Source organism: Hyla sarda, chromosome 12, assembly GCF_029499605.1.
Source record: "Hyla sarda isolate aHylSar1 chromosome 12, aHylSar1.hap1, whole genome shotgun sequence".
NCBI classification, from domain to species: Eukaryota; Metazoa; Chordata; class Amphibia; order Anura; family Hylidae; genus Hyla; species Hyla sarda.
The window spans coordinates 50,886,672-50,911,089 of record NC_079200.1 but is presented as its reverse complement, the minus strand read 5'-3'; the positions used below and the strand labels follow the sequence as shown (position 1 = coordinate 50,911,089).

Below are 24,418 nucleotides of genomic sequence, written 5' to 3'. Positions count from 1 at the left end.
TGGTTTCTTTGGTAAGTGATAATCGGCTTCTTCATAGCCACTTCTGCTAGATCACTATCATTTTCTATAATATGCCAGTTCTTAATAACAATAGTTTTAATCATAGAGTTCATGGCATTATTTTTGAAAGAAAAAATAAAACGTTCACTAGGTTCATTTCTGGTTTTCATCCCACCGGTGTAGATCAGACTTTCTCTAGAAATCCTTGTTGTCCTGTCAAAGGCAGTATTAATGATATCTTCTGGATATCCTCTATTCATCAGGAGAAAGGATAGGTGGATCACTATTATTTCTTTTCAATCTTATGAACTGACTGAAAGGGATAGAATCACTCGTCTGTTTAGGGTGAGAGCTTTTATAGTGCAGGATGGTATTTTTTAGCAATCGGCTTCCTAAAGCCTTTAGTAAGTAAACAAGCACCTTCTGCATATACAACAAAATCTAGGAACTCAACTTGAGTACCTCCATATGTACTTGTAAAGTACATGTTCATCAGATTGACATTATTAAGTTAGTCAATAAACTCATCAAAAAGTGTTTTATCACCCTCCCAAACTATTAGCACATCATCTACATAACGCCAGAAAGCTTTGATGTAACTGACATAGGGGTTAGCAGCACTGTAGATATATTCTTTTTCGAAATGGGACAAGAAAAGATTAGCACATGGACATGATGTAGCACTCCCAGTCGCAGTCCCAGATATTTGTTTGTACCAATGAGATTCAAAACAAAAAGTATTGTGGTTCAAAATGGAATAAAAAGAGCATCGCAGATGAAATCTGTAAATGCTGTGCTTTTATTGGTATTTAGCAGTATGCCTATATCTAGATAAAAATTCTGTCACAGACCAATGTGAGTACAATATCAATACTGATTCTGTAAGATTACAATCCATGTTGTGCCGAACAACCCATGTTGTATATTTTTTATTGTAATTGCAAATGCTACTATATAGGCAAAACTAATAGGCAGTTTAGGATTAGGGTACGTGAGCACACCCACTCCATTAAAACTGGAATTGGTGCTCCCCGGTTTAGCCAACACATGCAAGAGATTCCCAACCATGAAAGTGAGGGGTTAAAGTTTGGGGGCCTTGAAATTTTGAAATATTCCTATTCCACTTTGGATCGTAACACCAGTCTGATGAGGGACAAAGGTATGTGGATAATGCGCTTAGCTACGCAAGGTCCGCTCGGACTTAATTAAAGAATTGATATGGCTGTATTTTTATAGTTTTACCTCGTCCTCTGACTTTATGGCATGTTCTTTTTGATTTAGTCCTAGTAATCTTTTTGTTTTGCTTTTTTGCACTATTTATCTTTTTTGCTCACCTGTGAGGTCACATGATCACCTGCACCTGCTCACATGTGAATATAAAAAGCCATGCGTGATGACGTGAAGTGTGGCCGGATGAAGCGCCCATGCGCGAAATGATCGGTTATAGCCTCTGAGCGCACAAGCTTCTCTGAAGTCTCGGTTCCATGGCCACATCCATTTAGGAGCATCAAGTTTTGTTCCCGGTGGTGAGTGTGGATATTTGTTTTTCTCTTCATACTTGGCTGTTTAAACATATCCCACAGATGCAAAAGTTTTACCTGCAACATCACACTTACCTGATCAAGAGTTTCATGAACTGCAGCACCTCCTATACAATCTGTCATACTTATTGTAGGCCCCAAAAATGAATCACTATGTTTAATCAAATAATAGCATGATGTGTCTGCCATGTTGTATGTTCTAAATAGACCACAGTGTTTTCTAAAGTTCTCCACTTAATGTGCCAATCTGAGAGAAGAATACTTGCTGTCTTTTTAGATATTTATGGCTGTTTAGATAAGACAGATAAGAGGGCTAGTTAGCCAGTCTTGTGAATGTTATTCTGGCTAACAATTAATTACCTAGACTAGACACAAAGAGATTCACACGTCTGTGTGAAAGAGACCACCATGGTATTCTTATCTCTCCAATAAATTTGGATGTCTAGGTAGGCTCCAAGATGTCTATGAGAATCCAGGTTTTAATTACTTATATATGTCAAAAATAATCCCTGAATTTATAATATAGTGCTCCATACTTCAAGTTTGGAATGTGGGTTTAAGACCAGTTATTGACAGTTAACCCTTAATGGAAATGATGCTAATTGCCTATACAATAGTACCCCCTAGCATATGAGTAGTTGACATTACACCGACAGGAAAGGCATAATGGGTGATATGCTCAATGCATTCTGGGTAATATAGTGATGTCATAGTCATTACAATATGTACACACCCAACCTACATTCATTGGGGAATTCCAATTTAGGGAGGTGTGTCTAACTAATTAAAAAGTCTGGTAAACCAGATGTTGGTAGACTGTAGAGAACACACAAAGACACAAAGGAAGAGAGACAAGGGGAAAAGAAAGACAGAAAGACAAAGAACTCTCTCCCACACAGGAAAGAGGTCCAACAAGTTGGAAAAGCCATGTGACATCCCAGCAAGTCGGACTGATCACACGGTACCAGACCAATGGCTATCCATGACGATGAGATGGACCGTTCAGCTTTCCTAGGACCAGAAACAAGGTTCTTACATAGACTTAGTAAGAGACACTTAGTAAGAGACACATTAAATTACTGCTTATACATATTGATAGAATTCCTATTCGCCAAACTAGGTGTTATAAGTATATTTCCGACACAGGAAACTTGTTTCAAGTTCTTCCTCCTAAAATATAGTCTAGCAAGATCATAAAACTCTGCTATTTGTCTTATTGTCTTACTAAGATCATGTATAGAAAATAGTCCAGAATGGGGTGGAAGTATATCAAAGTTCTTCCATGTTTATATCCTTAGATGGATTTGATCATTCTTGGAATCATGTGATTTGTAGTTGGTTAGAAGGGGGAGTGTATTTAGCATTCCATATTTATATGTCTAAGATTAGATATTGCCAATCTTGATATCATGAGGTTCCTATGGACAGAGTGATATGTAACCTTTTTCTTATATGATATTCCTAACCTAATAGCTTTTGTTTTATCGTAACAAGTTACTTAGTACTCACATGTATTGTTCTACTATATGTAGTCAATTAACAAGCTTGTAATGTTTACTTATATATCTAATTGATATTCATTTGCATATATCATTGTGTTTGTTACTCATTTATGTTTATAATCTTATAACCAAAAATCTGCATACTTTTATAATACCTGTGCATTATTGTACAGGGGTGTGGAAATCTTATAAAAAACTACTTGTCCATGGGACTAAAATGGAGCAAAATCTACTTGTCCCTCATGACGATCCACTTGTCCGGGCCAATTTTCGCTTTTACGCTCTCGTTTTTTCCTCCTCGCCCTATAATAGCCATAACTACCTACTATAATGATACCTTTTAATTTTTCAATAACATATTCTCCGAACCAAAAAAATATATATATATATATATATTTAGGGAAGTGAAATTGAAATAGTAAAAGATAATTTAGCAGATTTGGTGGTTTTCTTTTCTGCGCCATTTACCTTGTGGTTGAGGTAACATGTTAGTTTTATACTTTAGGCGCCTGATTACAGCAATACCAGATTTGTATCGTTTACGTCATGTTTTACTAATTCTGGACTTTTTCAAATTTTTTTTAATTGCCATTTTTTAACCCCTGCAGCTTTATTTTTTTTCCGCATACCAGGCAGTATGAGGGCTCATTTTTTGCGCCATAATCTGTTTTTTGTATCGGTACCATTTTGGTATTGATCTGACTTTTTAATCGCTTTTTAACTTTTTTTTTCTGGGATATTATAAAAATTTCAAATCTGTGGTTTGGTATTTTTTTTACATTTACCATACGGGATACATAATGTTATATTTTCATAGGTTGTACAATTACGCACGAAGCGATACCAAATATGTTTATTTTTATTATGTTTGCATGTTTTTATATAGGAAAAGGGGGGGATTTGAACTTTTAACATGGAAGTGGTTAATGCAGCGGTCTTCAAACTGTGGCCCTCCAGATGTTGCAAAACTACAACTCCCAGCATGCCCGGACAGCCAACGGCTTTGAAGACCACTGGGTTAATATGTGTCTTTCAAACGTTTATTAAAACTTTTATTTATTATTATTATTATTTTTTTGACACTTTATTAGACTTATGAGGAATCATTAGATTCCTCAGACAGATGAATAGAGTTCTATTGAACTCTCTTAATCTGTGTGCTCTGTGATCCATTGATAGAGCCTGGTCCAGCCAGGATCTATCAATGACAGAGCTGGGACAGCTGGAAGCAGAGGTAAGCCCTCCGGCTACCTCTATAGTGGATCGCCCCCCTGCGATCACGCTGCAGGGGGGCGATCCACCCCACTAGCCCACCAGGGAGCGTTCACATGTCCCTTTAGACGCCGCTGTCAGCTTTGACAGCGGCGATCTAAAGGGTTAATAGCCAGCCGCGGCGATCGCCGCATGCTGGCTATTAGCGGCGGCCCCCGGCTACTGAGAACAGTCGGGGGCTGCAGAGTATGGAGCGGGCAGGAATCCCGAGCCCCCTCCATACTCCCCTGTGAGCGCCGCATTCATCTCCCCGTGCAGACGTGCGGGGAGCGAAGGCAAAGGATGCAGGTCTGCACGGAGAGAAATAAGCCACGCCCCCTCATCTCCCTCCCCCCGCACGTCTGCAGAGCAGGGGAGAGAAGACACATACACAGCTTCTCATCTCCCCTGCTCTGCTTCGGAGGACACAGGCTGCAGAGTATGGAGCGGGCAGAAGTCCTGCTCCATACAGACTGCAGATCCGCCGCACTTGTCAGGTCCGGCCCTGCTTGCCCGAAGCCAGGCTAAGGGCCGGACAAATTCACCTGCCCGGCGCCCAAAACTGCTAGTCCGGGGCGTCGGGCGATAGAAATTCCACATCCCTGTTGTATATTGCAAAATTGCATCCTTAAAGGGGTACTCCGGTGGTCAACGTGTTTTTCTGTTTTTGACTTACCCTATTTGTTTTGTTTCATTCCTATTCTTGTTGTTTAGCCTACTCTATTTCTGTTCTTTGTTGTCTTTTTATCCCCAACTTTGTTTTCCTATCTTTGCTTCTATTTCTTGTTTCTTGCTGTGCTGAAAACTACAAATCCCAGCATGCCACATGCCTTGCTGGTTTGGTGCGGCTCCTTTTTTTTTTTTGTTTGTTTGTTCAGCCCTTTACCCACCGTACTATTTTCCCGGGTCGGCCCCCTTATACACAGCACACTAATATAATCAGCCCTGGTTGGGATACACTGGCATACACACACAAAAGGGACTACAACTCCCAGCATGTGTCAGGAGTCTTCAGTCTGTGGTATAACACCAGCATGCTGCCTCTGTAGTCTCCTGGGGGTTGTAGTTCACCACACCTCTGTAGGGCAAAACTACAACTTCCAGCATGCCCTGACAGCCTTTGGGCATGCTAGGAGTTGTAGTTTTGCAACAGCTGGAGGCACACTGGTTGGGAAACACTGGTGTAACATGATGTGTATTCTGAATAGGCTAGAACAGTGTTTCCCAACCAGTGTGCCTCCAGCTGTTGCAAATATACAACTCCCAGCATGCCCAAAGTCTGTCAGGGCATGCTGGGAGTTGTAGTTTTGCAACAGCTGGAGGCACACTGGTTTGTAAACACTAGCATACACACACACAACAGGGACTACAACTCCCAGCATGTGTCATTCAGGAGTCCCCCCCTCCCCCTTCACATATAGGGGGAGATTTATCAAAACATGTGCAGAGGAAAACTTGCCCAGTTGCCCATAGCAGCCAATAAGCTTGCTTCTTTAATTTTTATGAAGGCCTGTGAAAAATGAAAGGAGCAATCTGATTGGTTGCTATGGGCAACTGGGCAAGTTTTCCTCTGCAAAGGTTTTGATAAATCTCCCCCATAGAGATCATCTCCAGTATGAGATTTATTCCACTGCAGTCCATACATCCTCACCCCGTGCACCTTCTCATCCTCCCCTTCAGATAACACTTATCCTCTCTGTGAGGTCCTTCTCCTGTGCAGACCTGCGTCCTTAGAATACAGAGCAGGGGGAGGGGAAGTGAGGAGCTGTGTACTCAGCTGGATGAGATGAGGGGGCGTGGCTTATTCCTCTCATGCAGACAGAGAGGGGAAAAAAAAAAGCTGTGACATCTTGTCCACAACAGACTCAGAACTGTGGACAACAGTAAAAGAAAATCCTCTGAACTACAGAACTTCCTGCCCAACAAACAGGTAAGAAAAACGCACACATGCTGCCAAAACATATAACACATGTATATTGCAAAAAAACAAAACTTACAAAGAAGATGCCATATAGTCAAAAAAAGTAACCACCTGAGTACACCTTTTAGCGTTAATGTCATCCCATCATAAAAAGAACTTGTTGATATCTGAGGAAATAGTCGCACTGAGATGTGAATTGTATTGATTGGCTTTGTCTACAATTCACTAGGTCATAATTTAGATTTTTTGAAATTTTCATACATTTTTTCATTTTTCATAATTAATATTTGTATGACCATAATTCATAATTGATTTATTACCACATGAAAATCTCCTCCAATGTCCGTGCGGACTACAGTATATTGGATGTACCATACAGCCACTCAATTGCCGCATCAACAAGCATGGATCTAATGTCCAGAAAGGTTTCCAACTCCACAGTGTCTCAGCATGGAGCTGAAAAACATGACTGTGATTTCCGAGTTTTACAATCATCCTAATCGAACAGATACCAGGCGACACCAACCAACGTTATGCGGCACTGTGCAGGAGGTAGAATTTTTTTATTTTTACCTTGAAAACTCTGGTCCCTCAGGGACTGAATGAATACATCAACAATGTCACGTAAACCATGCACTCCCTCTATTCCCCAGATCTTATCTCCATCCTCCCTCTGTGGACTTCTCCCTCTCTGCCGGCTCGGTCACATAGCACCTCCTGTGAATTTGTAATTCTCGGTTTGTTCTTCAGATCCCATCCCTTCATCCCAGAAATGACATATGAGTACACTATTTCCCCAGATCTTCTCTCCGGTACCACATCCAGTTATTGATTTTTCTCTGCCAGTTCATGATTGGTCACCACCAAGCAAGGAACCAATGAGATTGGCTCAATACTTCAAAACCATCTTTCTCGTTATGGCACCAGGGCCATTACACACTCGAATATATACGCTACCTCCTGATTGGCCACGGACTGTGCGGCTCAGTCTGCAAGCCACCTATCGCTTTAATGAAATCTCATCTGTTCACCTGATTGGACAGACGGCATACTATACCTGCGCCGTACCACACATTGACATACATGAAAATACGCTGTCTTCTGATTAGCCACTCTCAACCCACCAACCCCCTATCGCATCAAGGAGGTTTCATTCATTCACCTAATTGTTCATCCGACATCACTTGACTATTTTGAAAATCCAACAGCATCCCTGGACTTCAGTCTGACGTCACGCCTACCAGAGATGATGATTGGTTGCCAACCTTGACCTTTTTGATTGGCTACATCTCGCTACTGGGGCGCGCCACTTTTAAATATACTATTTACTATATTATATTATGTGTATGCCTCAGCCATCAAATTGCCCCATAATCCTGATACATGCACTGGATGCTTACCGCCACCATATATTTTCATTACCCCGAATTATGCTAATGATGACGACCTTGCTCCACCCTTCACTCCCGGGTTATGGCGCCCATTTTCCACATAGATACCTCCCATACCTCTCTATTTGTCATAGGACTCTACCTTCTGCAATTGATAAAGGCAGATTACCCAAAACGCGTCTTGCCATTATTGTTGTTTCGTTTTATTTATTTTATTTTGTATGTTGTTTCTACCAAGTATTCAATAAAAGAGCTATTGAAACCAAGATACCGTCTGATTCTCCAACTTCATGGAGGAAAGCACCACTGCAGTTATTTTTTCTGCACATTCTCTGCATCTACCAATATGGACCTAAAACTTCTGGCTTGCTCTCCATATGCATCCATACCTTACCATCACCAACCACTTGCCCTATGGGAGATTCCCCTCTGCATACACACAAGGTGGTGCCATCTCCTCCTGACTTTTTGTCACATTTACTCTCCTTCACAGTATAGAACATCTAATTGGACTGTTTTGGTTTCTGGTCTACAACTGCATCTATGCTAGAAACACTACTTACAATGGTGAAAAGCACACCAGACAGAGACATTTCAGTCAGACTATCTGCTATTAAAGTAGCCAACTTTTTCACGCATCTGCTTAAAACATGCAACATTCCATTCTATGCTAAAAAGACTGTGTTATATAGTAACTGGATTTGCACAGAATGTTTAGTAAAGTTTCGAGTTGTTTCTACAACATCCCCTGGGGGTTACAGAAAAACTGCACATGTTTTGCAACTGATCTGAAACTGATTTGCAGCAGATCTACAGAGAATCTGCAGCATCTGAATATACCCTAACATCAAAGGCTTTGTTCATATCTGCATCAGAAGTTCCGTTAAGAGCCTCCATTCCAGAATACAACAGCATTACTATTTTGCCTGGTAAAACGCCGTTTCCCAAACTGGAAACCTGATGGAGCCCATTATAGTCAATGTTAGGCAGCGCTGGTTTCTGGCATGCAGTGGACCCAGTACCAATATTATGTTCTTCTCAAAGGGATTATCCAACCCCTGTCCAATGGATATGGGATAACTGTTTGATCATTACAGTCCAACTGCTAGGACCCCCTAAGACTTCAAGAACGAGGAACCAAGTCTGCCATTATAATGGGGGTTGGTGCGCACACATGACTGCTTCTCCAGCCAAGTGCTGTAACTCTGGCAGCTGCTATAGAGAAGGAATAGAGTGACGGTAAGCACACGTGACCACCGTTGAGTTCTAACAGGTGACTTGCACAGATAGGAAATAACTTCTGATGGCGGGACAACCCCTTGAGTTAGGAATTCCTAGTGATGTATGGTTTTCTCTACTACACAACGGAGAAATGTTATTTTGCACTTGGGTACTCTTGGATTTGTAAATACATATGATGAAATCTAGGGTGTAGCTATAGGGGGTTCAGGGGTAGCAATCACACAAGTTACACCATAAGGTAAGAGAATAGGAGCCATAGGTGATACTGTTCATAATACTGTGCCATAAACCCAATAATAAACACATGTGAAGATGAAACCCTCATGGGTGATCTTGTCTTCTACAAAGAATATGTGAAGATTTACCTTCATATTCAATTTTCCTCTTCTCCAGCTCAGCCTCAACCTGGTCTAAGACCATAGCTAGTTCAATTAAGATTTTCTTCAGGTTGTTTACGTTGTCATGTTCTAGGATTTTTGCCTTAAAATAGACAGGATATTAGCATTAGACACATGGAGTATGCGGATAAATCATGAACGATCTTCTGTTCATAACAACTGAAAAAGTTAGAATTGCCAAATATGACTACCTTCCATCTAACGTATATGGGCTCTATTAGTGGCATCTACAATAATGTTCACCTAGAGAGTGGTCCAAACAACTTTCTAAAGTTTGCCATACACATAAGATAGCTGTTGGCCCCTTTATCGTGATTGACCCAATCTTGGACTGGCCAAGCCTGCATGTATTCTACAAGGGGAGAGGGGAGAATGCAGCTGTCAGACTCCACTGGGGGGTGGCTTTTGTCCCTGATATAAAAGGGATCAGGCATAAGCAAATCCAACATACCCAATCCTTCTTTCCTCTAACATCTGCCATGGGGAAAGAATCGGGAGGCCCCCAAACATATTAGATGGTTGGCCAATCCTGACAAAATTGGTGGGTTTGGCTGACTATAATCAAACATGTAAAGCCTGCTTTTAATACACAGTGGGGGAGATTCATCAAAACCTGTCCAGAGGAAAAGTTTGCCTCTTTCATTTTCAATTGGCCTGTGAAAAATGAAAGAAGCGATCTGATTGGTTGCTATAGGCAACTCAGCAACTTTTACTCTGGACAGGTTTTGAAGAATCTCCCCCAGTGCGGCTCATCACCATTTGTCAAATGTAAAGATGGTGGGCTACCTACAAAAGGTTGTAGACCTCTGACTCCTAACGTAAATCTATATCTAGACAACTTAGAAAGCCTTATAATAGGGAAAGAATGATGTTACTACTCCAGCTATGTACATCTGTCAAATTTGGATATCTAACATAACTATTTCATTCCTGCCTAACCCCTTGTCCATTAACCCAGTGGGGCCTAATATGCCATATAGAAAGGGGTTGTCATCTTTTAATCTTTCATTTTTCCATGTTCCCAAGAATGTTGTATGACAGGAGGATTATATAACTTACCATGAGCTTTTTGTGTTTGGAAAGGTATGGCTCTGTTAGCTGATACTCTTCATGGTCAAGCTTCAATAACTCAGAGTTGGCATTAACAAGGTGGCCTGCGAAGTTAATGATAAGGAATTGAATATATAATTTTTTTTTTTTTTTTGTAATAACATTGTGCTGGCTACATAACTGGTGCTTATTGGACAATAAGGGCCTATTTACAGAGTACGGTATGTCTGGTTTAGACAACCCTTTCTTGATAAGCTTCTATAACTCTGAGCAAAGTGAAGTCAATAAATGCATGTGACTGCTTCCTACAGTCCTTAGGAAGTACTTTAAATGGAACAAGTCTTAATGAAAATACAGTCCATTCTGCAGTTAGCATGTTACAGAGTAGGAGGAGCTAAGGAGACTGATTTAAAATTTGTCATTTTTTCATGTAAACCTCTGCTCAATCATTCTTCAGTAGCAGCAGTTCTCTAGTATACATATAGAGTTGTTAATAAATTAGGACCACCCACTTGACTACACAGCCCTGAATAAGGTTGCCATGAATAAATGACATGTTATCCTAAAACTTTTCTCACAACTTTATATCAATCTACTCAGCTCCTTCTGCTCTATAACACAATGTTTGCAGATCAGACTACATTTCTCAGTGTGACAGGTTCTCTTTAAGCAATAGGTGATATGGAAAGGTTACTGTCTAGGCAATGACCAGTTTTCTGGGACTCTCTTGGGTTCCTCATGGGTGGGACTAAGAAAATCAACATAATGTTCAAAATGAGTACAGATGATGTTCTTGAAGACCTCTCATGGCAACCATAAAACATGGTTGTTTGTATAGAATAGGGCTAAATATTAGTAACTTCCAACTCTGTCTACTATTTGACACCTGCCATGAATGACTTAAAGGCAGCCAGTTAACATGGCCACTTACGGCGAATCTCAGCGGTGGCGTACTTTGGGATCATAGAATCTATGGTGAGCTCCGGGTGAAGAATACATCCATGAGTGTAGGCATCCATTGGCAGGCTCTCTAGAGTTTCTCTGTATTGAAGAACCCTGGAGTGGAGGAGGCTTCCAGCTTCTGGTATTAACTGTGGAATAAGTTCTGAAATGCAAATGCAATATGAGTTATATCATCAGACATGTACCACTGAACTCTAGTCCAACCAACTTAAGATATAGCAGATGCTCCTAAAGGGACTATTTTCCCCTTTTAAATTAAATGGTCACTGTACTGTCAACAACTTTTGCATAAGTCAATAGTACAAGCTGAGAATAATCAGATAATCAGAGAGGAGACTGCCCCGGCCGGCAGCCTCTCTACCAGAAACCTCTCCCACAGATAGTATGAACAGTCCGGTGACCACTAATTGTGATGTCACTACGGGTCAGTGGACAAGTCAAAATACCTCCGACGCATTTCAGAAAATCATGTTTTCCTTCCTCTGGGAGTCTCCCATATACTGTTTATGTACAGTATATGGGAGACATTTCCTGTTTCTGAAGGTGTGCTACAGAAATCTAGGAGAGCAGGATCTCCTCTTCTGTGTGATTTCAGTGTACAGAAGACATCACACAAGTAAATCTCCACCTTGTTAAGGAATACTTAACATTAAAGCGGAAAACTGGTGAACAAATGCCATAGAAAAGGTATGGTCAAAAATAGTGCTGCTCCTCGTGCACACACACAACAATTTAGCCAGCTGACATAAGGCGCCAAGTGAAATAGACCTACATGGCTGAACATATCACTGGCTGACATATCATTAATGATAGCTCTGTTATGTTATGCGCTCCGGCCACATAACATGAGCGCATGGTCCCGTTACCTGCTATTAATGCAGGTACTACAGCTACCAGCATGGAGCAGAGTATGCTCCATGTTGAAAGCAATAGTACCTGCAGTTAGGGTCAGATCACAGCGGGTGTCACTTGTGACACCTGCTGCAATCGTCCTTTATCCTTCTGAGATGCGGAAGTGGCTTTCTCCTTCCCTCTGCATCTCTGCACTATACGGCCGGCCAGTGATGTGAATAGAAATTTTTATCACTGATTCATATTTCCCGCTGAGAGTGGGGATATTGGCTGGCACCATCCGGCCAACCCCCACTCTGGGCATCAAATATGAATCAGTGATGTGAATTTCTATTCACATCACTGGCCAGCCGGAGTTCATAACAGAGATGAACAGCGTTGCGCTGTATAGAGCGGCTCCGCATCTCTGCAATATAAAGGACATTTGCATCGTGTGTCAGGAGTGACACCTGGGGCGATCTGTCTATTAGTACAGGTATTACTACTCCCAGCATGGAACAGTCTTTTCCATGCTGGGAGTAGTAGTACTACCTAAAACGTTAAAAAAAAAAAAAAAGTGAAGAAAGTAAGAAGAACACACTTTATTAGACACATTATTAAAATACATTACTAATAAAAAGTTTCACAAAATTCATTATAAAAAATATATTATTTATACAATGAAATGGTCCTTTTATAATATTGCCCAATATTACCAAACAAAATGAATAAAAAAAAAAAACGCCAAAGGGGCCAAAAATGCTATTTCCACATGAAGGCAAAAATGCCAGAAAAAAACGCCAAATGCTGTGGCATTTTTTCTGGCGTTTTTTTATTGCAATTTTTTGGGCCAGAAAAAGAAAAAGTTGAAACTTAGCCTCAGAGTTTGTTAGAGAGCATTCATGACCAAACGTCAGCATGACCAAGGAGCTCACCAAAAAGATCAGCCATAAAAGTGTGGAGAAGAACAAGGCAAGGTTAGGTTAAAAAAAAAAATATTTCAGGCTTTGAACATCTCATAGAGCATCATCAGAAAATGGTAAAAATATGGCATAATAGCAAATCTACCAAGATAAGGTTGTCCACCCAAAGTGACAAGCCAGGCAATGAAAGATAATAAATCAGAAAAGCAACCAAAAGTCCCAAAGATCCACAGCTAAGGTAGAAGAATTTATCAACGGGACACATGTGGTCTTTATGGAGAAGCGGCAATAAGAAAGCTGAGGTGCCATGTGAGCCACGAGACATCCTGTTTGGATTTTGTCACAAGCCATGTGGGAGATAGTGTTGAGCGGCATAGGCCATATTTGAATTTGCGATATTTTGCGAATATATGGACGAATATTCGTCATATATTCGCTAAATTTGCATATTCGTAATATTCGCGTTATATAAAAATTCGTGTATGCGAAAATTAGCATATGCAAAAATTTGCATATACAAAAATTAGCATAAGCGAAAAAATCGCATATGCGAAAATTAGCATATGCGAAAAGTAGCGTATGCAAATTTACGCATATGCGAAAATTCGTACACCAGTCTCACACAGTAGTATTAGAGCCTTCTTTACACCACACAAGCTTGAAGCAGAGAGGGGTGATCACTGTGATGTGTACTGAGAAAAAAAAAAAGGAATATTCGTAATTATGAATATATAGTGCTATATTCGCGAGCAACACTAGTAGGAGACACAGTAAAGATGTGGAGGAAGGTGTTCTGGTCAGGTAAGACAGAAACCTAACACTGCCCATCACCCTGAGCACACCATCATTACATGTTGTGTTGATCAAATCATTACATGTTGTGTTGATCAAATGGTAAAAGTCTATTTAAAGGGGTCCTTTATATCCAAAGGATAGGGGATAAGATGTCTGATCCCCTAGACATCCAAAGGATAGGGGATAAGATGTCTGATCATGGGGGTCCCGCCGCTGGGGACCCCCGCAATCTTGTCTGCGGCACCCCTTGTCATCACTACACAAACTTGCTCTGTGTGTAATGACTGGCGATACAGGGGTCGGAGCATCATGACATCACAGCTCCACTCCCTCGTGACATCACGTCTCGCCCCCTTAATGCAAGTCTATGGGAGGGGGCGTGATGCCGCTACGCCCCCTCCCATAGACTTTTATTGAGGGGGCGGAAAGTGACACTACGCGATGGCGGAGCCGTGACATCACGATGCTCCGACCCCTGTATCGCCCGTCATTACACACAGAGAAAGTTTGTTCTGTGCAGTAATGACAGAGGGGTGCTGCAGCCGAGATCCCGGGGGTCCCCAGCGGCCACTGTGATCAGACATCTTATCCCCTATCCTTTGGATAGGGGATAAGATGTCTAGGGGCGGAGTAACCCTTTAAGTCAATTTGAATTCCTGTTTGTAACAGCAGCAAAATGGGCAAAAAGTCATTGCAGTGAATATTTATGCAAGGCACTGTGTTACAATGGCCGGCATTTATCATTGTAGGTGTAAGTGAAGCATTTATCATTGTAGGTGTAAGTGAAGCATTTATCATTGTAGGTGTAAGTGAAGCATTTATCATTGTAGGTGTAAGTGAAGCATTTATCATTGTAGGAGCACCACATTTATTAAATGATCACCGAGCATTTGATAAATTTTGTGCAGGTCACATTTTCAGAAATTTCTCTCTTCACATACACCAAAAAGCTAAGTCTGGGCTGGTGTAGTTTAGAGACTTTTCAGTGGCTGTGCGCCTTTTTTTGCGCCTTTTCACAAAAAGGCTCAGTTCATAAAACCCTTCCATACCATGTGTATTGCCAAAATCAGTGGATTACAACTCAAAATCAGCAGAAATGTATAAACCAAAAGGCGGAAATAAACCCTGCTTGCGCCTTTTCTAGACACAAAAAACTGTCTAAAGGCAACGATAAATGTCGGCCTATATCTTTTCCTCCTGCTTTAGCTCTAACCTTCAGCCTGTACCCCTCATGTGCATTTACAAGTCACAAGGCTCAGTGAAGCCGACAAGCAGCAATAATTTAGGCCTTTACCACTGGCTGCTCCCAGATGGCATTTTAAAAAGGAAATTAAACTGTGATCAGAGAGACGGGCAAAGCAGGAAACGCACATAAAACACTGGCTGCCTCGGCTCAGCCTTGTCCATTGCACTAAATAAAGGTGTCTACTATATACAGTATAGTGGTCCCTCAAGTTACAATATTAATTGGTTCTGGGGCGACCATTGTATGTTGAAACCATTGTATGTTGAGACCAGAACTCTATGGAAACCTGGTAATTGGTTCTAAAGGCACCAAAATGTCATCCAAAAATAGGAAAAAAGTGAGGATTAAAGAAAAATAAGTAGATAAGTAATACAGATAAAGCAAATCCTTACATATAAAAGAAAGAAAGATCTGCTGGGAGCTGTAAATCACTGTCTGTGTCAGTGTTTCCCAAGCAGGGAGCCTCCAGCTGTTGCAAAACTACAACTTCCAGCATGCCCGGACAGCCAAAGGCTGTCCGGGCATGCTAAGAGTTGTAGTTTTGCAACAGCTGGGGGCACCCTGCTTGGGAAACACTGGTCTATGTGGAGGACAGGAGCTTCTTCGGGGTCCTGTACAGTACACACAATGTCCTAAAAAAGTAATGGAGTCGCCCTCACCTGGTGTCCAAAGGGGCAAGTAATCCTGGCACAGGTAAAGAGCACAGAACATGTAATACCTCCCTGTACTGTAGGGGGCGCTACCAGACACCAGTCAGTGCATGCACATCAGTAATACAGGGGATTTACCAGTGAATGCCCATTCTGATTGGTCGGTTCTTCCAGCCATTGACATTTTTCACAGATCTGAACTGTCTGTACATTGTATGTTGAGTCTGGTTTCAAGTTACAATGATCCAGAAAAGACCATTGTATGCTGAAACTATTGTATGTTGAGGCCATTGTAAGTTGAGGGATCACTGTATTATAGCTGGTGCCAGCCAGATTGGAAAGGTGTGATGGGTTTATCTATAAGTATCAGCTGCTACATAGGCATATTCCTACAGAATGACAGCACAGTTCTTGTATAATGTACTGGCATCATTCAGGTAAATTAACCCATGAATATCACATGCCAGGGACCTGCCCTATTACTATAGGGGAAACCCTGAATTTTTTTGTTCTATATCTCAGTAACTCTGATTCCTTTTTCATTATCATAGGAGCTTAGATTAGAAGTGAGTAATGCATCAGTTATCTATAGTCTTGTTGTACAACCCCTGCTGTGGCACCAATAGTGCTGGACCTGCCCCTGCCTAACTTCTTAAAGGGGTACTCCGCCCCTAAACATCTTATCCCCTATCCAAAGGATAGGGGATAAGATGTCAGATCGCCGGGGTCCCGCTGCTGGGGACCCCGGGGATCGCTGCTGCAGCACCCCGCTATCATTGCTGCGCAGAGCGAGATCGCTCTGCACGTAATGACGGGGAATACAGGGGCCGGAGCATCGTTACGTCATGGCTCCGCCCCTCGTGATGTCATGGCCCGCCCCGTCAATACAAGTCTATGGGAGGGGGCGTGGCGGTCATCACGCCCCCTGCCATAGACTTGCATTAAGGGGACGATGTCATGAGGGGCGAAGCCATGATGTCACGCTGCTCCGGCCCCTGTATCGTCCATCATTACGCACAGAGCGAACTCACTCTGTGCAGTAATGATGGCGGGGTGCCGCAGCGGCGATCCCCGGGGTCCCCAGCAGCGGGACCGCGGCGATCTAACATCTTAACCCCTATCCTTTGGATAGGCGATAAGATGCCAGGGGCGGAGTACCCCTTTAATAAAGGCAAACAGTAATGGGGTATCCATAAGATGTCTGATCGTGAGGGGGTCCAGCCACTGGGTCCACCCCCAAGATCTCCGGGCCAGCACAGCGGCTTCTGTGTTTGTGACTAGAGATGATCGAATTTTTGGAAAATTAGATTTGGCTGATTCGCCAAATTTTCCGAAAAATTTGGTTTGACACAAATTTATTCGAGGTGAATTGCTATTAAAAATGGCTATTTCCGGGCTACAGAGAGCCTCAATAGGGGGTGTAGAACACTTTGCTTTGTCGTAACACTCATATGGAGTGTGCTGGGGTAGTGAAACAATACTGTTATTCAGAATAACATGCAGATTACCGGCATCGCTATTAGAATCACTGCCGCAGAGCAGCACAATGTCAGAGCCTGGTAATTGGAGTGAGAAAACTTTAAATCCTTGTTTGAGGACCCATTTGTAGGCAAGTCTGGTGCCAGCAGCCGCGGTAATTCCTGCTCCAATCGATATATATAAAACATATATATGGCCCTCATTTACTATTGCAAACCCGACATGTTTTGTGGGGTTGTGCGCCAGATACTGTCTGCGCCAGATTTTGCACCAGAATTGAAAAACCCCGACTAACCCTCCATTTCGCTATGAAAACCGGAAAAAGGGGCGTGACTGTCGGGGGAAAGGGGGCGTGGTCTCAAAAAAGGGGCGTGTTCCCAACATTTTCACAAAAACGCAACATATTTACTAAGGTTTCTACATAAAATGTGGTGGATTTGAGCTGAGGAAAACCAGACAGATCAGAGCATGTGTACAAAAAGCAAAGTGTAGGGAAAAGTAGAAAATGTAGGGAAACCTTAGTAAATACCGTGGAAAATAAATTGTAGGGAATTAAAACCCACAAAGAAACCTACACAATGCTCTTAGTAAATATGTGTGTATGTGTGTGTATGTTCCAGCATCAGCGCTAAAGATATTAACATGAAACTTGGCACACATGTTACTTATATGTCAATAACAAACATAGGATAGGTAATTTAACCCTTACCCACCCCCACTTGCGAGAGTCAGGGTTTTTATTTAAAGTCCCAAACAAGTCTATGGGAAATATATGTTACTGCATAACTTCCAAACAGCTGAAGATATTTCGATAATACTTGGTCACATGTTACTTATATGTCCACTTAAAATAAAGGATAGTTAATTTAACCCTTACCTACCCTCATTTGCGAGGGTCGGGGTTTTTGTTTAAAGTCCAATGCAAATCTATGGGAATTGTATGTTCCAGCATAACTTCCGTACGGCTGGAGATATTTTGATAATACTTGGTCACATGTTACTTATAGGTGAAATAAAAATATATAATATTTAAATTAACCCTAACCTACCCCCTTATGTGAAAGATGGAGTTTTTGTTTCAAGTCTCATGCAAGTATATAGGACTTCCAGTACCTTACTCCACAAGCTCCGCTCTGCTTCTCCTGGTGATTGCGACAGTCACTGGCAAGCCACACCCTCCCCGCATGCCATGCCCCATCTTGCAAAGACATGCGCACCCTTTAAACCCCACCCCTTTTATTTTCAGCTTACAATATATTTACCACAACGCAGCCCCACCTGAGAACGGGATATGAGGATTACAAATGAGGATTGGATATGGGGACAGGATATAAGGTCGGAATATGGGGATGGGATATGGGGACGGGATATGAGGTTGGGATATGGGGATGGGATATGGGGACGGTATATGAGGTCGGGATATGGGGGTGGGATATGGGTACGGGATATGGGGGCAGGATATGGGGGCGGGATATGAGGAGGGGATTTGGGGTCGGGATATGAGGACAAAAGCTTCCTCCTTTGTTGTCTCTCCTCCCCCACAAACAGAAGGTAGGAAAAACAGGGCAGCGCCGGGTATTCAGCTAGTGTATAATTGCTGCAGTGTAAACTATGAAAAAGCTCCTTGTTGTATCTTAAAATCGAGCTAGCGGTCCGCCGCGAGGCCAGCTACTGCCTGTCCCAGCCCCTGCCTCTCAGCGCACCCCCATCTAATGGTGCAGTAGCTGAATGTGCTCTTGTCCAAGTTGCTGGCACTGCAGTCCACTTGAAAAGGAAGGGACTGCAGTACCAGCAACTTGGACAGGAGCACATTCAGCTACTGCACCGATAGATGAGTGGGCGCATACTGCTATAAGTTTCAGCAGTGAAAAAGCTTGTACTTGAATCTTAAATTTGAGCTGGCAGTCTGCCGCGAGGCCAGCTACCGCCTGTCCCAGCCCTTGTCAGCGCCCCGCCCCCCATGCTTATGACTGAGTGGCCCGTATGCCCGAAGCAATTACTTTGAAAAAATTCTGTCAGACTACAAGATCAATATATCACTATCAATAGATCACATGGTGACGCAATGACAGAGCCTAGAGGTGGCAGCAGCATGACGAGACCATAGGGCAACACTATGATAGAGCCTGGATGTGGGAGCAGTATGAGGAGACCATATGCCGGCACAATGAAAAAGTCTGGAGGTAGCAGCAGCCTATGTAGGCTGCAGAGCAGCACAATTTTCGAGTAGTGTGTCAGTTTGTACTCCCTCTCAGTGGTGCAGGCCTGACCTGGGAGGGCTACTGGGTAGATCCTGCCATTTCCAAATGCTTGTCAAAAATATCAAGCCATGCACGTGTAAGTAAGCACAGTTGGTACTGCGAAACTGCGTATCAAACTTTGAATGTTTAATTTAATCAGTTATGGTTTCATTTTCTCGCTCCAACCTGTTTCTTTGGATTCATGTGGTAATTCCTGCGATAACATATGACGACTAGCGATGATCGAATTTAATGAAAAATGTTATTTGTCCAATAAGCCTAATTTTCTGAAAATTTTTTGTTAGATCCGAATTTATTTGGGTTGAATAGCTATACAAAAACTGACATTAGCCAGTGGAAACCAAATGGTGGCAGAATAAGACAGCTTGGAGGTGGCAGCAGCATGAGGAGACCATAGTGCTGCACTATGATAGAGCCTGGATGTGGTAGCAGTATGAAAAGACCATATGGCAGCACAATGACTCAGTCTGGAGGTGGTTGCAGCCTATGTAGGCTGCAGAGCGGCACAATTCAGTTTGTACTCCCTCTCAGTGGTGCAGGTCTGACATGGAAGGGCTACCGGGTAGATCGTGCCGGTATCAAATGCTTGTCGAAAATATCAAGTCATGCATATGTAAGTAAGCATGGATGGTACAGCGGAACTGGGTATCAAACTTTGAATGTTTCATTTAATCAGTTAGGGGGAGTGGCACCCTCTCTAACCATGCACCCCTCCCTGTTTCCCAGGACGTTTTTTAAATTCATAGTGGATCCTGCATGGCACCCAGTCAGAGGCCATATGCCCAGCAGAGGTGAGTGGAATAAGCATGTTAGGGTCCCATCCAACAAGAGGCCACCTCCACATGGTGGATGGGGGACACGTTTTGATCAAAAAGTGCGCTAAGAGCCTCCATTTTTTGACCAAAAGTGCTGCTGCAACCTTCTTTTTTTGTATACTTTGTATTTGTAATTTATTGTGTTTTTGCTATTTAACCAGTTATTTTTTAATTTTCTCGATCCAACCTGTTTCTTTGGATTCTTGTGGTAATTCCAGAGATAACATATGAGGACTAGTGATGATTGAATTTTATTCAAAATTGAATTTGTCCCATTAGCAGAATTTTCAGAAAAATGTTTGTTTGATACGAATTTATTTGGGTCGAAAAGCTCTAAAAAAAACTGACATGAGCGTGAGGAGACCATATAGTGGCTGAATGACAAAGCCTGGAGGTGGCGGAAGCATGAGGAGACCATATAGTGGCTGAATAACACAGCCTGGAGGTGACAGCAGCAAGAGGAGACCATATAGTGGCTGAATGACACAACCTGAAGGTGGCATCAGCAGCATCAGGAGTCTTGAAAGTGACCCAGTGACCGAGTGGGGCGGTGGGTGGCAATAACAGTACCCGGTGACGAAGGTGGATGAAAGAAGGAGAACTTGGCATCAGATGTGTGGCAGGGTCAGAATAGTAGCTGAGGCAGGTAGGCAGACGGTCTCTTTTGTCAAAGTGTTGGTGTGCACAAGTAGGTATTGAGGGTATGCATTATGTAAAACTTAACTTTCAATATTGTTCTTAGGATGAAATATATGGACCCCAAATTTTTGAAATCAAACAAAAGGAAAGGTGTGCAACCTACACTGCCAAGTATCGATGTGAGCAATGTAGAGCGGCTTGATGAGACGGGTTACCGGGATGCAGTACCTATCAAGCAAAGAGGCCAGAATAAAATTTCCAGAGGAACCAGAGTCCAAGACGGCCACGGCAGAGAAGGAGGAGTCGGCAGAAGGAGAAATCCGTACGGGCACAGTGAGACATGGAGAAGCAGACTCCGTACCCAGAGACGCCAGGCCCACATGAGCAGGTTGCGTGCGTGCATTTTCCAGACGAGGAGGACGAATCGGGCAATCCACCAAGAAATGTTCGGTACTAGCGCAGTACAGACATAGATTCCTATCCCTACGGCGAGACCTCTCTTCAATAGTCAGGCGAGACCGATCTACTTGCATAGGCTCCTCGGCGGGAGGCACAGGGGTAGATTGCAAGGGATACCGTGAGAGAGGTGCCCAGGGATTAAGGTCTTTTTCCTGGCGGAGTTCCTGGTGTCTTTCCGAAAAACGCATGTCAATGCGGGTGGCCAAATGGATAAGTTCATGCAGATTGGCAGGAATCTCTCGTGCGGCCAGCACATCTTTGATGTTACTGGATAGGCCTTTTTTAAAGGTCGCGCAGAGAGCCTCGTTGTTCCAAGATAATTCGGAAGCGAGAGTACGAAATCGGATGGCGTACTCGCCTACTGAAGAGTTACCCTGGACCAGGTTCAGCAGGGCAGTCTCGGCAGAAGAAGCTCGGGCTGGTTCCTCGAAGACACTGCGAACCTCAGAGAAGAAGGAGTGTACAGTGGCGGTGACAGGGTCATCGCAGTCCCAGAGCGGTGTGGCCCAAGCCAAAGCCTTTCCAGACAGGAGACTAACCACGAAAGCCACCTTCGACCGTTCAGTAGGAAATTGGTCCGACAACATCTCCAAATGTAGGGAACATTGTGACAGGAAACCTCGGCAGAGTCTAGAGTCCCCATCAAATTTATCCGGCAGGGACAAGCGGAGGTTAGGAGCGGCCACTCGCTGCGGAAGAGGTGCAGGAGCCGGCGGAGGAGATGGTTGTTGCTGCTGTAGCTGTGACTGAAATTGCTGTAGCTGTGACTGAAGCTGCTGTAGCTGCGACTGAAGTTGCTGTGTCATGGTGGTCAAGTACGACAGCTGGTGATCTTGTTGGGCGATCTGTCGGGCTTGCTGGGCGACCAGCGTAGTGAGGTCAGAGACAACTGGCAGGGGAACCTCAGCGGGATCCATGGCCGGATCTACTGTCACGATTCGGCTGGCAGGAGGTGGATCCTCTGTGCCAGAGAGGGATTGGCGTGGACCGTGCTAGTGGACCGGTTCTAAGTTGCTACTGGTATTCACCAGAGCCCGCCGCAAAGCGGGATGGTCTTGCAGCGGCGGTAGCAACCAGGTCGTATCCACTAGCAACGGCTCAACCTCTCTGACTGCTGAAGATAGGCGCGGTACAAGGGAGTAGACAAGAGCAAGGTCGGACGTAGCAGAAGTTCGGGGCAGGCAGCAAGGTTCGTAGTCAATGGTGATAGCAGATGGTCAAGAACACAGTAGAGGTAACACAGAGTAGCTTTCTCAAGGCACAAGGCAACAAGATCCGGCAAGGGAGTGCAGGGGAAGTGAGGTATAAGTAGGGAGTGCACAGGTGGAAACTAATCAGGAAGATTGGGCCAGGCACCATCATTGGTGCACTGGCCCTTTAAATCTCAGAGAGCTGGCGCGCGCGCGCCCTAGAGAGCGGAGCCGCGCGCGCCAGAGCATGACAGCCGGGGAGCGGGACAGGTAAGAGACTTGGGATGCGATTCGCGAGCGGGCGCGTCCCGCTATGCGAATCGCATCCCCGCCAGCAATGTCAGTGCAGCGCTCCCGGTCAGCGGGTCTGACCGGGGCGCTGCAGGGAGAGAAACGCCGCGAGCGCTTCGGGGAGGAGCAGGGACCCGGAGCGCTCAGCGTAACATAAACTCTGCTAGTTGCGGCCACAAATCACGTTTGGCTGCCCGCAAGTCCAGCGGATCTCCAAGGTGTGTTGGCAGGGTCATGTCAAGGTATGCCACCACCTGCTGGTTCAGGTCCTGCTCCATGTCTACCTGCTGCTGATGAGTTGCTTCACTATGTGGGTGAATCAGCAACTGTAGACTCAGGCTGCTGCTGATGGCATTGGTACTGCTCATGCCACCCCACCCCTTCCCAGTAGCCATGGCAGTGGAAGGTGAGAGCAGAGGGCGCCCCCCCCCCCCCCCGAGTCAGACCTGCAAGAGGATGGACAATGGCGCAGATAGGCATTGGCCAACTGGCTACATCGGATGTCTCTGTAGTAGGTCAGTTTGTCCTCCCTCTCAGTGGCTGTAAAAAAAGGCCCCCATTTTGTGCCTGTAGCAAGGGTCCAACAAGGTGGAGAGCCAGAAGTCATCCTGCTGCTGAATGGTGATAATTCGGTGGTCACTACGCAAGCAAGTGAGCATGCATCGTGCCATTTGTGCAAGTGACTCGGAGGGACTACCTGCCTCCATCTCCACTGCATACTGCCACTGTGTGTCTGGGTCCTCTGTCTCATCTTCCTCACCACCTTGTAGCTCCAAAGGCTGCTCCTGCTCCTCCTCTCCTGTCAGATGACTATAAAAACCACCCATTTCACGAAACCTTGCCTGTGCTCCACTGTTCCCCTCCCCCTCCTCCAGTTCAGCCCCCACAGGGCTCAAGTGGCCGTGAGATGTAGGCGCCATGTCTCCAGTGCCCTGACCAGCCATCGTTTCCACCATCTGGTGTAGGAAATGAAGCAGTAGAATGATGTCGTTCATCCCATAATCCTGGCGACTGACTAATAATGTGGCTTCCTCAAAGAGCCTGAGCAAACGGCAGGTGTCACGTATGAGCTGCCACTGGTTGACATTGAAGTTACACAGGGGAGTCCCCCTACCTGCTTGGATCATCAAGAAATCGTTAATGGCTTTTCTTGATGCTCTCTTTCTTAATGCCTGTATAGTCGGTCCAACATATGGAGGGTGGAATTCCAATGGGTGGAAATGTCGCATACCATGTTGTGGGACGCTGTTCTGACGCAGCAGCTCAAGGAGAGTGTGCTTTGTGGTGTACGAGTGGCTGAAGTGCATGCAAAGTTCGATTCCTCTGCCCAGTCAGGATCTCACTGACGGAGCGCTAACCCGCAGTGGCGGGGAGCCATGCATGACCAGCGGCTACTGTGCGCTTCCGGAAGTGCATAGTAGGCGCTGGTAATGCATGGATCCCTGCCACTGCGGGTTAGCGCTCCGTCCGTGAGATCCTGACCGGGCAGAGGAATCGTCACCGCTGGAAGCACTGGGGACCTGATACCTGGAGCAACGATTCCTGCCCTATTTACAGACATTGATTCTGTGTGGTACTCA

At 44.1% G+C, this 24,418-nt stretch overlaps 1 protein-coding gene across 1 annotated transcript in view; it reads right to left on the bottom strand.

Annotated features, from left to right (window-relative positions):
- The window catches only part of GDAP1L1 (ganglioside induced differentiation associated protein 1 like 1), a 96,000-nt gene that overhangs the window by 18,092 nt on the left and 53,490 nt on the right, over positions 1-24,418 (bottom strand). Inside the window, exons 3-5 of the mRNA XM_056547912.1 lie at positions 11,228-11,401; positions 10,306-10,400; positions 9,214-9,328 (exon numbers count right to left, since the gene is read on the bottom strand). Of these exons, the coding sequence (XP_056403887.1) occupies positions 9,214-9,328; positions 10,306-10,400; positions 11,228-11,401 (384 nt within the window). The remainder of the gene's footprint in view (positions 1-9,213; positions 9,329-10,305; positions 10,401-11,227; positions 11,402-24,418) is intronic.